Source organism: Diuraphis noxia, unplaced genomic scaffold, assembly GCF_037042655.1.
Source record: "Diuraphis noxia isolate RWA-SAM2 unplaced genomic scaffold, SU_Dnox_SAM2 contig0005, whole genome shotgun sequence".
Taxonomy (NCBI): domain Eukaryota; kingdom Metazoa; phylum Arthropoda; class Insecta; order Hemiptera; family Aphididae; genus Diuraphis; species Diuraphis noxia.
Window position 1 is genome coordinate 27984107 of NW_028301715.1, and position 16084 is coordinate 28000190.

Here is a 16084-nt window from a genome sequence, read left to right on the forward strand (position 1 = left end):
TAAAACAATATGATAGTAGAGACTACATTTCATATTTAAAAAGCATAGCATATAATAATATCTCACTACCATGATTACTGTTTACCTTAATATTATTATGACGAAATAAATTATAAAAAATGTATTATTCTTATAAATTTTTACCATTGTTATTAATTTTGAATATGACGAAATATATATTATAAATGTATTATTATTTTTTAGCAATTTATTATTATTATAATGACAAAAATATTTATAGACCATGTCGAAATGGCCCCGGCTAAATGTCCTCACGGCGAAAGGGCCACGTCGAAATAGCCACGGTGAATTGTCCTACATCCTAATTACGGACCAGAAAGATCGAAATATATCGATAACTACCTCACCAGTTCAATAATAAAAAAAAAAACACTGGGAAAATCAAAAATCAAACACTGCTAAAAAAAAAAACACACCAGGAAAATCTACATTATTACCTATATTGATTTTTGCAAACGGAATACCCGAAATGAGAACGTGAGAAAAGTGAGAACGACATTGTTCTTGTTTGCGCCCGAGATGCATTTCCCAGTGAACACTATGTCACTATATTATATTTATGCACTTCCTTGAAACGACTAACAATATATCGACGATATTGCAAACATTTCGTAAAACATGTCATAATCGTTTTGTTCGATCACGGATATTTGCGGTATACCAATTGTTTTCGTCTGCGAAAACTTGGTGTGACGATATAATCATAGAATAGGTATAACCATTATCTAAAACTGTGTGTGCGACTACACTTGATGTACCATTATTATTAAAAACTTTCGGATACCTTATCGATAAAAACTTTTAGCGAAACGTACTAAAATAATATCGTGTATCGTATTGTTGTAATAATCTCATCGGACGCGGTTGATATTGTACCCGCCGCCGAAGAGGCTGAATTTATCAACCTGCGCGAGTCGGGTTAACTGTTTTATTTTTGTTTCCGATGTACACACGATCAGGTATTGCACGCCAACCTTAATCCGTTATTTTTTTTATCACGATCAGTTACGGGGCTGCTACCTCCTACTCGCGGGTTATTTATAATGCATTTATCGCGATGTGTTTTCATCTCGTTCGAGTTTTAATGTTTTTTTTTATACGTAGAGGTACTTGTGGAGCTTTTTATTAATATAATTTTAAACATTTTTCGCGTAGGTACCAACTGTTCGTCTGAAACTGGATGATTTCATTAATAATAATAATAAAATTATTATGTTATCGTACGGTTTTAATTCCATAACGACCGTGAAAGGCTATGGCTGACAACGGACCGTGTACTGATATTTTAGGGTGAAACCGTTTTCGACCAAAAACGTACCCTTCCCTTTTCGACCAAATTTAAAAAAGTTCGATTCCCTTTACGACCAAAAACAAAATTTTTTGTAAAATTATGGCAATTATATAATTATGTAATTTTAACAAATTATTAAAAGTATAAGTTGGTACTGAATAGTACCAATAAATTTGAATTCGATTTGAAAAACATTCAAAATTTAAATAAATGAAATAATAGGAATAATTTTTAGTATGTGTGTAAAATTAATATCGTTTTGTAAATAATTTTGTCGCGAATTGTATTTTTACGACTATTGTTATTTTACGACATTTTATGCAACTTATAAAAAACTATATTATGTAGCAGCAATTATTTTTATTTTTTTTACATATATTATATAATTTTTTGTTTTGGCCGAAAAGGGAATCAGTCTTTTTTAAATTTGGTCGAAAAGTGAATCGGCCGAAAAGGGAAGCGTACGTTTTTGGTCGAAAACGGCTATGCCCATATTTTAGTGTCGTGCATACAACCATGATGCACCGCTGGCAAATTTTTGGCAAAGTTGCCGTGACAACGCTTTTCTGTTAATGATATTATCTCTTATTTTGTTCTTTATACGTTGTTGTGTTGATTTTCGTTATACTTTTCGTGATCTTAACTTTTTTATGAATAAAAAATAAAATATTTACGATGCACATACGTATATATATATATGGTCTGAGTGTGTGTATTACTGTGTCATGCTAGCACTTTTAGACCTCTTCTACGCTCTACTTATCTGATAGAAATAGTTAAGATTTTATATTATAATGTATTATGCATCATAAACATACCCATACATTTTTCTTCTTGGGTGGCTTTTATAAAAAAAAACTAACAAACAGCACCTAATATGGTTGTAAGTGATAGTTAGTTTTTTTTTGGTTTCTACTTGACTTTAATATCACGTAATATTATTTTAAAAGTGAATGGATTTATTGGATTTGTATATCATGCCATTCACGAATTCGGATTATTACATTTTTCAAATAAAATCGTCTCAACATTACAAAATATACATCTGCCGTGTTGTATGTTATTTCGAGGAATTTTTAATATGATATGGGTAATGTTTATATTGAATAGATTTAAATAAAACATGAAATAAATGAATGTATGTATTATGTCATATGACTGATGTCCTTTTTAGAGTATTACTATCTGTTATATACCGCTTTATTTCTTCTACAACTTGGTAAATATTAAATCATCTAATTTAGTGTCAGTAATTATAATTTACAGTTGAATATTATGGTAATATTTCCTTTATTTCAATTATTAAGTATTATTTGAAGTCATAATTGGCTATAAAATTAATCAGTTGCCATACCTCAAAAAGATAACACAATAAATATAAAATCGCACAATGTACGTAGGAGTGTATATACCTATTCAAACAATTATTTTCATAAATATTAATTCAGTTTATTATTTAATACGCATGACGTAGAATGATGTATAATAATTATTATTGTCTGTACCTATAATTAAGTTTATTATCGTTACAATTACAAAAGTTTTAATAACAATTCCTATATAACTGCTCTCTACTTGATTTAATTGTTATAAGATACTTTGTAGTAAATGTAAACTACATCGTTTTGAATTCTGTGCCTTTTATATGCAACGATTTTTGTGTCAATTTTTCCATTTAACAGAATTTAGGATAAATTATTATAATTTATGCACTATAAAAACATTCCTGCATGTGTATTATCTCAGTAGTATAACAGTAGATTAAATAGATTAAATAAAAGATAAAACTTTACTTTTATTATGTGATTGTTTTAACATCGCTTTTCGAGAGATCGCAAAAAGTTCGAAATAGGTTAAATTTACAGTCGAACTTATGATGAACGGAGGTCCGTTTATAATCATTTTTAGTACACTATGATTAATCACTTTAGGGCTTAAAAAGGCAAAAACTCATATCTCTAAAGTGACCTCCCCAGCGACTAAATGACTTACTCCAAAACGCGATTCCCGAGAGACTTTTATCAACCGAAGCGAGTTAAAACGTGACAAACGGTTGACTGTTTCTTTTATAAATCTTTTTACAATGCATTGAAAAATAAATGATCAAACATAAAAAACGAATTATATGAATGAAAATTTGCTTCGCTATATTTTACTAACAACTCTAACCCATTTTGCTAACATGTTCGGTTTGAATGAGCGAATAATAATTAAAATAATGAGTTCCCTTCCTTCCTGTAATCACTGTTATTTGCTATATATATGTATATACGTATTAAAATTATTGATGATGAATTAACGAATTTTCAAATTAATAAGCAAATTACAAGAATATTTAAAATATATTGTGGTTGAAATACTCTGTTATTATGAATTTATGACCGTATATTATATTATATCGACAATTAGTCACCATAGAGACAAGAAAGACTATTGCGTTAAAATTCTTTCTATTTGAATTGCATCGAATGTGTAGATAATATGTTATCATATATTATACATGCAAGTGTTATTTTATTATTATATAATATAAGGTATATAGTTTTTCTATAGTTTTCGATGTTTGCACGAAAAACATAATATTAGAACTTAAAATAATAATGATCATGCATATTTATTGTTTAAAGTAAATATGTTTTTAAATTTTGTTTATTTAAGTTATGTTTATTTGGTCTATTATAACATTATTATCTGCATCAATGCTAGTGTTTTTAGTTCATTATCTGTGCTAAATAAAAATGATTAGTTGATCTAAATAGATACGTACTTGAATTATAAAATACATGCTTGGTGCATATCCTAATATATACAGCTAACATTTTTTAATATTATAAAACAGTATTTATGTACCTATTTTTGTTTTTTTTCACGAATACGTTAAATGAAGCATACTCGTTCTATTTTTAATTTTAATAATGTCTTCTTTTACATATTTCTAATTAGGCTTTTAATCATTAAACGTATACTATGTTTTATTTTTATATTTATAAGTTATAATTTAATAATTAGTGACCTTAGTCATCGTTTAGTCAATGGTATGAAAATGATGATAGTGAATTTAATGTACCTAATGAAATTAATAAAAAAAAAAGATGTAGGTATCGGATATACTATGCGTATTTTATATTTTTAATAAGTATACATATTATTACATTATTACATTTATTTAAAATTTCAAAGTTTCATATAATAATTTATGTACCTATATTATACTGATGATAAATTAGTACTTAATATATTTTTATAAATTTAAAAAATATTAAAAGAATAGGTACATTATAATTGTTTATAAAAGCGTTTTAGAAAAATATTATTAGATTTAAAAAAAATTACTTTAATACATTTTTTACCCAATCACAATAATAAAGTCGTTGTTGCATTTTGAGTACCTAATAGCTTTTGCGGTTAAACTAATAATTATAATTTATTCAATTTTAATCAAAATCTAACTAATATTTGTCTATTTATTTAAGTTGTCGATATTTACAATAATAAAATAATATTTACTACTATTAATATTATAAAACCAAATATATATACTAATTATTTGTAAGATCCTTTGTAAGTACCTAAACTATTATTATTATATGGTATTTACATATCTATATAAAATGTATTGAATAATATTGTACACTTATATATATTGCATTAATCGCATACTACAATATATACCTAAACGTACGCGATATAGGTATAATGCAATTTGTTTATTCTATTTAATCAGTCACTTAAACAAATATGTATTACAAAATTGTTTGTTTTAAATTTACTGTAGCAATAATTCAGGATAGATTAGAAACATTGGATTGTTCATTATTATAATAGAAATTTATGCGGGTATATTAAAGTTAAAAAATTGTGTGTGTTTTTGATAAATATATATTACTTTAATTGCTCGTTGTTAAAATTTTGATTGGTCAGTGCATGCAATACCTATTGGAGTAGTGACTACTCTTAATAAAAGAATAATAATACAACAAAAATACAGAAACGATCAGTGACGTCAATTATTATTGCATCCAACCATTGGGGGTCGAATGGTCGAATGGTATTTTTTTTTTTTTTTAGTAATACCACAGTCTGTAAATAAATTAAGAGGTTAAAATATCGTGGTCACTGTGGACGAGTGGAGCGGTGAGAGATGCTCGAGAGGGGGACTGAAAATAATCAATTTCTATTAGGCTATACGAGTTTGGCAGCGATACAATATCGACTTGGCGAAAAACGCGTCTATTTGGCCCTCTAGGACAGCCGTCGGTTGGTCCTAAAAAAAAAATCTAAATTAAATAAAACAAATAAACGCACGAGCCGAATCATCAAAGAATATTTTTATTTATAATATATAATACGTGTCATTATCAAAAAGAAGAAAAAAACGTATGTAAAGATAATAAATGTATAGTGGTTTAGTCATTAGGTTATTGCAGCAGTAGTGTTGTGTCTCCGGAAATTACTGCGTAGCTCACGAAAGGGTAGAACGGGGGAGTGGGGTAGACAACTCGGCAGTAGTTGTATAAATATAACTCGTACCCGAAACGTTTTTTTTTTTTTATTCGTTAGTTTTTTTTCTCAGAACGAAATATTACGGTTACCACGTGGTCGCGAGGTAGCAGTTTCATGCTGTAAATCAGAAAAAAAAATGTGCATGTAATTTCGTCAGCAGTTGGTATATTACATAACGACGATGATGGTGAGAGGAAGGTGAATTTAAATCATAGTAAACTTACATATACGAGCTTACCTTGAACTTTGCAGTATGTACATTATTATGTATTAGGTACCTATGTGTTTTATCGTCTATATTATATTTAATATGCATTATATAGCCACATTCAGATATATGTATATATTTAAAAGGAAATTGTAAATTATGAGAAGAAAATAAATCGTTGTTCCAATTCAGACAGTATAATAATATTATTTGTCACTGTGCACGATAGTATGAAAAAATAAGGCTATTAAATTCGTTTTTTCATTTCGTTTATGAAATTTTCTATAATTTATTAAAATGTTACGTTTCGGTGGCATTCACGAGTATCGTGAGTTTACTGCAACATATTTAAATACAGCTGTTTTGACTATTTATACCAATCTACTCATTCACAGAGCTGGTATACGTAGATAACTATTATAGGTAGATATGTAATATATCCATAAACGATAGACGATAATTATTCTGTTCGGAAATGATCGCAAAATCTGTAAAAAAAATTTGAATTTAGTGACAGATATTTTGGATATTCTTCATATACCTACTTAGGCGTTGTTACATAGGTACATAATAATAACTATACAGATTTTACATTGTATATAATATAAATTTGATTTTTATGGTCTTTTTTCAAATATATTAATAATGTCTATTGATTATTGACTTATTGTAGAAATTAAATATAGAGTAAGTTTTTTTTCACAGTATATTTTATGATTTTGAATACACTTTAATATAATATTATACCTATTATACAACACACTTTCGCAAAATGTACATATTCTTTATAATATAGGTACAGTGTTTTTATAAATTATTTGATTTCATGAAACGTTTAAGACCATTTGATATTGATATACTCCCAATACTGCGAACTCGTGGCTGTTGATGTATAAAAAATCAGATTTCCGTCCAGTGCCCAAATTATTTTAATATTTACGGGCCGACGACGAGGCGTGTTTTGCAGCGATGATGCGTCATCCCCTGGAATTAGATGTGTATTGCATATAGTTCTTAACCGGCTGAATGCACGTTAAAATGCTTGTTTGTTCATTAGTTTTTCCGGCCAGATGTCGTTTGTCTATAACGTGCCTTTCAATATTTTCTTGTCACAGACGACACCAAAAAACACGACGACAAATATAAAACATGCGGCATCATGATGGACGATGACGGTGACCATACCGTCGTATGTTACAAAATTATTTAGCGATTACGTTTAACAGTTACTTGTCCGCATGGCGGGACGAAATGTTCTTGGATAACTCACTGAGCTTGAAAACGAATCAACGAATTTCACCTGTCGCGCACAATAGTGTGGATGAATAGAAAATAACTAATCGTCTGTCATTGTGTTTGTTTTTGGGAAAATTAGAAAATTTGAACGGCTCGTCATTATCACATTACGTGCAAATTTTAGTTTGTTAAACTGCATTATTATATAAATTCGATGATAGAATTAGTCACGGTTTATTAAACACCATTGTCAGCCATCGAAATTTAATGCACTTGTATACTATATTAACGGCACAACCCAACACGTCGTAAATTCCCAAAATCAGGCGGAGATCATCACTATTATTGTAATGATTTAGGAAATTACTACGTGAAACTAGTAACAAAATTATATTAAATACACGGTTTCAAATTCTCCTCCGACTTCTAATCGGATCGCCAATTCGTTGCCGGAAATTGGATCGAAGTAATTTACATATTATGTAACGAAGTTTTCACAAATTTTTCACTATGTATTCCAATTTTAATTAATTTAATATTATTATATTATGTTTACTGATAAAACACCCATTTGGGTAATCCAATTAAATAAAACGAGATTGAAACTCGAGTGACATATACAGGCCAGCAGTAGAAATGTATAATTATTTCGTAGAAACAGACTTTTTATTAATATATCGTAAATTTTTTCTTTTTCAGGTGGTGCTTGTGTTCATTTTAAGTATAGCATCTCTAATTATATATTTTATCGACGCCTCCAAGTAAGTTAAATAACACAAATTGTAACACACTTACATCAGTGTCCAAAGAACCATTCATTTAAATAACGGGTTTTTTTCCAGCGAGGAGGTTGAACGATGCCAAAAGTGGAGTCACAATGTTACTCAACAAGTAGATTTAGCGTTCAATATTTTTTTTATGGTTTACTATTTTATAAGAGTAAGTATTTTTGTTCTTAATTAATGCTAAATGATTGTATATTTCTCCAAGGAGTGTCTCGCGAACTAGCATATTTATTTTTTAGTGAAAACCACTCATTCTAATTTCCAATAACTGAACAAAATAACGACTATTTCAATTTTAATTCTGAAAAATATTAAAATTATCCATAAAATTTACACGATGTGCGCAAAATTCTTTTTCTTCCTTTGAATTGTCATTTATCAGTTGAAAAATAGCGTGTTTTAGGTAAGCGCGAATAAAGTGATATTTTTTCAGTCATTCAACCTATAGAATAGGATGTTTATTTTGAAGTGAAATAAAATATATAAATATAATAATATATACATACCTCTAAATTCCCTCTATGTTATATACCACTATATAATGAGAGACGGCAAATATGGGACAGCATGTCTTTTTCGGCATAGTGTAAATGTATAAAAGTAGTTAATAATTTCTTATATACCTACAATGCTTTCTATCGGTAATTCAAGTGTACAACTACATTTGAAAATAAAAAGGAAAATAATTTATTTATTTTCTCTTCCATGTTATATTTTTCTTAGAAAAATAACTCAGCGTGACGCTAAGTTTTTGTCTTACCTCCGTAAACAAGTTTCTCTTTAATAATTTTAAAATTGGGCTTAACTCCTTTCTTGTAAATTGTAAAAACTAGTATGGAAAATTCAAATGTTTTCATTTTAAGAACCATCGTAGACGCTAAGGATTGTCATGTACCATTGGAATATTTTGATTTCGTTCGTTAATATGAATTAGTTACCATTTTGCTTTATTCGACATAGAATAGTAAGTTGACATGTTTATTTTTTATAATGGGTACAATTGTGTAGAATCATACCTTATACGTTTACTTCACCCGAATCATAGAGTAATATTACTCTATGACCCGAACGCATACCTAATTCACACTAATGATAATTCATGACTAATACAATGACGCGGTGGACAACAGAATGCTTATTATTATGTTGCCTATAAAATGTTCCTCAGAATCTGGTAGTCACGATGGGCTCCTTAGTTGGTACTTTTATTATTAGGAGATAACTTGTTCTCTGCAAATATTAAAAAAAAAATATTAAATGTAGTCATAATATTGTGTGATTACAGTATCATAAAGTATACTAAGATAACGCATTTACGAATAGGAGATGTAATTTTTTTTATAGTCAACGTTCTACAATTATTGAAAAATGTACATACATAAATGTGAAAATGAGAAAAAGAAAATCAAATTGATATTATTGTGAACGAAACTAAAAAATATTACAATGCAATTTCCTGTTGCTTTAATGATTGTAATAAAAATTGTATAATGTTTTGAATATAATTCGTTATTTATGCATTGTATAATAAGAAATTATTTAAATGAGTACAAATTTAAATAATATGAAATGCTGATGAGAGTTTAGAAATTGTATAATAATATTCTTGCGATGAATATTTTCATACTAGAGTACAATTTTCAACATTTTCTAACTTATTATTGACTAGTAAATAGCGATAGTAAAAGTTCACAGTAAATTCAACTTAATAAATATTTTTTCAGGCTGAAAAAGTGAAATGCATCACAATACACACTACCCAGCATCCTAAAGTTATTAAATACTTAATTAATATTTTAATATTTTACATAATAGAATGTCAGTTTTACTATAAATTATTAATTTATGCGTATTATCACCGTAATTATATTTCCATAATTTCAATAATATTTATCTTTGGATTTTTAAAATGTTTTTAATTTTGCTTATAGTTTATAGCCGCCAGTGATAAGTTATGGTTTATGTTAGAAATGTACTCGTTTGTAGACTACTTCACGATTCCACCGTCGTTTCTCTCGATTTACTTGGGTCGAACTTGGATCGGTAAGTGTAATTAGATGTTTAAGGAAAACGATAATAACAAAACATAAAAATGTAATGTTTATCAACTATATTATTGTTCTGTTAGATCACAAAGATGTATCGTTTAATATTATCGTTCTAACCTTCGAAATACACTAGGTTTTATCGTTTTTTTCTAGGTCTAAGGTTCCTCCGAGCTCTGCGCCTAATGACAGTGCCTGATATTTTGCAATATTTAAACATTCTAAAAACGTCGAGTTCAATTCGACTTGCTCAACTCGTGTCTATTTTTATATCCGTGTGGTTGACCGCCGCCGGAATCATCCATCTCGTAAGTACTACCTACTAAAACTGAATTTAATTGTATTTTTTCTGATTGTGAAAATAATAATTAATCATCCCATAAAAGTCACTGGGAAAGCTACAACAAAATTGTCTATCTATTGTCTGACGTTACAATTTCCTCTGAAATAAACGTCGAATAAAGGTCGTATCTTAGAAGAGTGTTGTGATGTTTAGACATTATATAGTATTATCATTGCCAATTTTTTTCATACTATATTTATTACGCCCACATAAAAAAATAACGTTTTGAACGAAGTAAAATAATTGGAATAGCACAATAATAACATGTGGTGTGTATATTCATTTTTTTAATTTAAAATATTTACCAATCTAAATTGACCAATTTATGTGAATTTTATCTATGAAAATTGTGGGTTTACCTCATAAACTATACTTAGATTACAACACTATAAATTGGAAAAATGCATGATATTTGGACTCGTACCTTTATCAAATACGTTCTTAGATACGACTTTGGGCACAAAATATGTATTTAAACCGACAATGGTGTTTGGAATATTTTAGCTGGAAAACTCGGGAGATCCATTTGAGTTCCAAAACCAGCAACGGTTATCATACTGGACTTGTGTGTACTTTTTGATTGTCACCATGTCTACGGTCGGATACGGAGATGTGTTTTGTCAGACTATTTTGGGCAGAACTTTTCTAGTATTTTTTCTACTCGTCGGCCTCGTAAGTGTTATGTTTCTTTTTTAATTACATTATATTTTAATTTCTTATATTTTGCCTCTTGTTTACATTAAGTGTTACATAATTGTAATATAGAATCACGTAAAATATAATGTCACGTGCCACGTGAATCTAGGGACGTATAATATATATATTTAGGTCGTTATTCTTTGGTTAAATCATGACTTAACTACACAATCGGGGACGATAATGTCGTAATATTTGCAAAAAATAGTATAAAATATACGTTATAATTAAATAAAATGTGCTAAAAAAAATAAACAACAATAATTTAAAAAAAAGACAACTATAATACTACCAACCGTTGTCACTTATTATAAGTATTCGCGGTGCAAGAGTGCCGTTCATCTAAGTTTGCTTAAATAATATTGGAATTAGCATAGATAATAATAATAATAATAATAATAATAATAATAATAATAAAAATACAACAGATTAATGGATGCATTTAATTTTATAAAAATCACCAAATTGATGTAATAGAATTTTTACGCACAATAAATAATACATTATAAATATTTTATTTTTACTTAGCGCTAAATACAGAATTATATAATATTTATTTGTACTAAAACATTTATTTATTAAAATAAGAATAAATGAATAATCTTTGTGTGGCAGAAGCTTTCAGCAGGTAAAACGCTATAATACACGTATTTTTTAGTTAGATTTATCATTACTATTTTTTTTTAAAGCTCTAAAAAGCTAGCTGTTAATTTTTTTTTCACACACACATTAGAATTACTAAGTATGAGCATCTATAAAAGCTCCAGTTTAACCCGAACCACTTGTAAGGTAATCGCCTATGAAAGAAAAATTGGAGTAAAAGGTCATACACAATTTTATTATTATTACTTTTATAAATAATTTCACTATACAAATATCCACTATAGTTATTATAGCTCATAATGCAAATCAATAGAATAAAATTAAATCATAGTTTACGTAATAATATGTTTATGTATTTTGATTTATTAATTGACTTAATTTTGCTTTGTTTATATATATATATACCGGGTGATTCTTTTATCATTGAACACTCATTATTTCAAAAATTATTAATGTTTTTGAAAATATTATTTTACATAGTTTCAAGTTATTAAAAAACCAACGTTTTTATTAAAAAATTATATTTATAAATATTTTTTATCCTTATAATTTTTTAAGTTTTTTACTTTTTTTAATGACAACATAGAGTTTTAATTTCATATTCCAAAGCAGAATATTTTTCTAAGTATTTTGATTCATAAAAATCGAATTTAGGACGAGTAGTTTATGAGTTATAAGTATTTAAAGTTTAGACAAGCGGAGTGGAGTGGTACGGGGTTACCCCGCAAAATGTTTGTCCACTACTCCGCTTGTCTAAACTTTAAATACTTATAAATCATAAACTACTCGTCCTAAATTCGATTTTTTTGAATCAAAATACTTAGAAAAATATTCTGCTTTGGAATATGAAATTAAAACTCTATGTTGTCATTAAAAAAAGTAAAAAACTTAAAAAATTATAAGGATAAAAAATATTTATAAATATAATTTTTTAATAAAAACGTTGGTTTTTTAATAACTTGAAACTATGTAAAAAAATATTTTGAAAAAAGTAAATACTTTTTTAAATAATGAGTGTTGAATGATAAAAGAATCACCCTGTATACTTGGGATCTTTTATATTTTGGGTGCTTTTTATTGTTTATATACATAATATGTTGTTATATTAAATACATTATATAACATTGACATGTCAAGGTAACCACTAAAATGCTTGGCAGCTTATTGAACATAATATACGAATCGTTAAACTATTTGGCTATATAATAATATTCGTTTAAATTTGTGCGTTCTGTTTAGCTTTGGATTTGAATCAGTGGGGTCGTTTTTAATTCCGAGGGTGGTTATGGCGCGCTGAATCAATTATTTTTGATTACATTTATTGTAGAACACAATTGCAGTTGACGAAATAATATAACATTTCGAAGTTACATATTATTATTACAATGCATAGAATTTGTTTGATCATATTTTTTTTTTATTTAACAAATACGTCTCAGCTACCGGGGTTATTGGCGTTTCAAAATATATATTATATTTTACTTACATAGACCATATTTTTATTATTACCTATTATTTTATTATTTTTATCATAGAATGATATATTTTAGGATAATTCAATGACGTCTCTTTGTAATTCATCCACAAAATCTCTCAATACAATATGATAATATGTGATCGTTTATATATATCACACACACGTGTGCATTATGCTATTTAAATAGAATTTTCATACATGTTTTGCATAATTATTATAAATAATAGTTAACTAATTATATTTACATAGAATAAGTTATTATTGTATAAAATTATAATTAGTATACCTACTATAACAACTTATATTATATCAATAACGACGTTGTTATACAATGGCCATTGAATTATTCAATATATATTTTTATTATTGCATATTAGTGTGCTTGATGAGTTTGTACATTACACTGTCATTATTAATCATATTATAGACATTATAATGCCTACATATTTTAAAATAATTTATTATCATAATACATATAAATTCATATATATATTTTTTTTTATATCTATTTTTTTATTATCATTTAGGCAATATTTGCTAGTAGCATACCAGAAATTATAGAACTTGTAGGAACTAGATCAAAGTATGGTGGAGAGTTCAGACATGAACATGGAAAGAGGTATACACAATATACACGTAAAATGGAAACCGCATTAATATAATATTAAACATTTTTTTTGATTTTGTCTGCCACCTATTTAGATGATTTTTTTGTAAGATTTTTATTTTTTATTTAATCATGCATTTGTTAATGACCTAAATTTTTTAAAAAATACGGTTTTATTTCATTTTTTTCTTGTTCCATTTTCTTTTCTTAAATAAATGACGATATTTTAATTATAATCATAAACATTTTTGACGTTTTAATTATTTTCTATTGGTCCAAATTTTTTGCATAATATACAATTAATATACCTAATGAAGAAACCTCTCTTTGCATGTAATTTGTTTTATGTTATTTTTTTCTTACTCTTGGTCATGCCATTTTATTTTAATTTTTATCTCACAATAAGATTTCTGTCTGCTGCATAATCCTGTATTTGAACCACATACATAATATAGTTAAACACAAATATCATAAAACATTGAGGTAATAACATATAATGTAGACTAATTTAAAAATTATCATCATATAATTGTAATGGGTATTTTAAATAAATTATTATCATTGGTGAGATTTGATTTTAGAAGTGTACAGCTATAATGTAAATAACGTATTGTCAGAAACAATTAAATGCAATTATTAATGTAATAACTATATAATAATATAATAGTCATCAATGACCTTTTACTCTATGCAGGTTACTTCATCAGAATCAGGTTTTCTAACGTGACTTTGATTATTGATCATAAACTCCAAGACAAAATCGTATTAACTGAAAATACCTTGTTATTATTGCTTTCAATGAGCAGTATAATATAATATTATTTGGAGTCGTTATTTTTTAAATTTTATTATTATTGTTTTTATATGATACCTATGTATTATAATTGTTTTAATAAGTTTGGGATATCACATAGTATTATTTTGTGTGTAATTTAAAATCGACTAAGTACCAACCATGGGTTTTCACGTAAAATAGGTTACTATAAGTAAAGATGACTAATAGGATTCTAACTACGCTAATACTATTAAAACAATTTTATGTACACTGAAAATTAGGCATATCAAATTATATATATTCTATACAACAATAACATCATAATTCATAACATATATTTTTTTTTTTGTCTGTGTACGCAACGAAAATAGTTTAAATATATTATTGTATTACTCAACGTGCGATTAACCCCTTAAACTATTATATATATATAAAAAACGGGCCATCGAGTTTACTGCGGTTGCCGTACCAGCCTGGGTGACACCGACGACAAAAGGTCTTCGGCGCATCACTAATGAATGATTGCAATGTCGTTTTTATGTTAAATGTTTTATGGTTATTTGGCTATATACTTTACCATATTATACTAGTTGTAGACCTGACGTTTAGCCGATACGATACTTATCATGTACACGCATAATAATAATTAATCGGTTCTTTCGGTTACGTCGGAAATAATCTTTTTTTCATTTATTCGGCAATCCATTATTCTTTATATCTCTCTCTCTCAGCGTCTCTGTCTCTCTGTTTCTGCCTCTGTTTTTCTCTTCCTTTATCTCTGTGTGTCTCGAAATTCTATATCGTCTGACGACGTGAACGGGCCAAAAGACTTAACGCGACCGCGTTTAAAAGATATTAATGACTTTTTCGTGGGGCGGGCGCAGGCGACGCGATTCGTCGATACTGACGGCTTTTATACGACTGTTACACAACTTACAATAATACGACTAATTCTATAATAATAAATCGATCACGTCAATAGATGATAGTATTATATTTCTTAATTTTTGACGTAATCGGATAAACGGACGAAAAAATAAATAAATAATAAAATACATTCATACACGATCTTAGAAAAATGTACACGATTTATTATAATATAGCATTTATTATTATTATTATTATTATTATTTCTCTTTTTTGTTTGTTTGTTTTTTTTTTGTTTTGTTTTTTTTTTTGTTTGGGTTTTTTTTTAATATTATGTTAATATTGTATTGTTAACCGAACGGTGATAGGCTGTGATGGCAAGCTGGATACCCGAAATCACCGAGCTCGCTGGCAACAGGAAGCGATATGGTGGGGAGTACAAGCGAGAAAGGCGAAGGCAAGAATCGCCAATGACTTATTATTTTTTTTTCGTATTTCGTACATTACATACATTATATATAATATATAAATATATATTATATACTATAGTATATATTTATAAATTTATATTTTTTAATTTGTTATTTACAAAAAAAGTAATCTTCTGAAATAACTCGGACCGCATTT

At 27.5% G+C, this 16084-nt stretch overlaps 1 protein-coding gene across 3 annotated transcripts in view; it reads left to right on the forward strand.

The window, feature by feature from the left end:
• The window catches only part of slo (calcium-activated potassium channel slo), a 72431-nt gene that overhangs the window by 16006 nt on the left and 40341 nt on the right, over positions 1-16084 (forward strand). For all 3 annotated transcript variants that reach the window (XM_089229328.1, XM_089229327.1, XM_089229329.1), the window contains exons 2-6: positions 7959-8020; positions 8102-8198; positions 9976-10087; positions 10246-10397; positions 10937-11104. In XM_089229328.1, coding sequence (XP_089085454.1) covers positions 7959-8020; positions 8102-8198; positions 9976-10087; positions 10246-10397; positions 10937-11104 — 591 coding nt within the window. The remainder of the gene's footprint in view (positions 1-7958; positions 8021-8101; positions 8199-9975; positions 10088-10245; positions 10398-10936; positions 11105-16084) is intronic.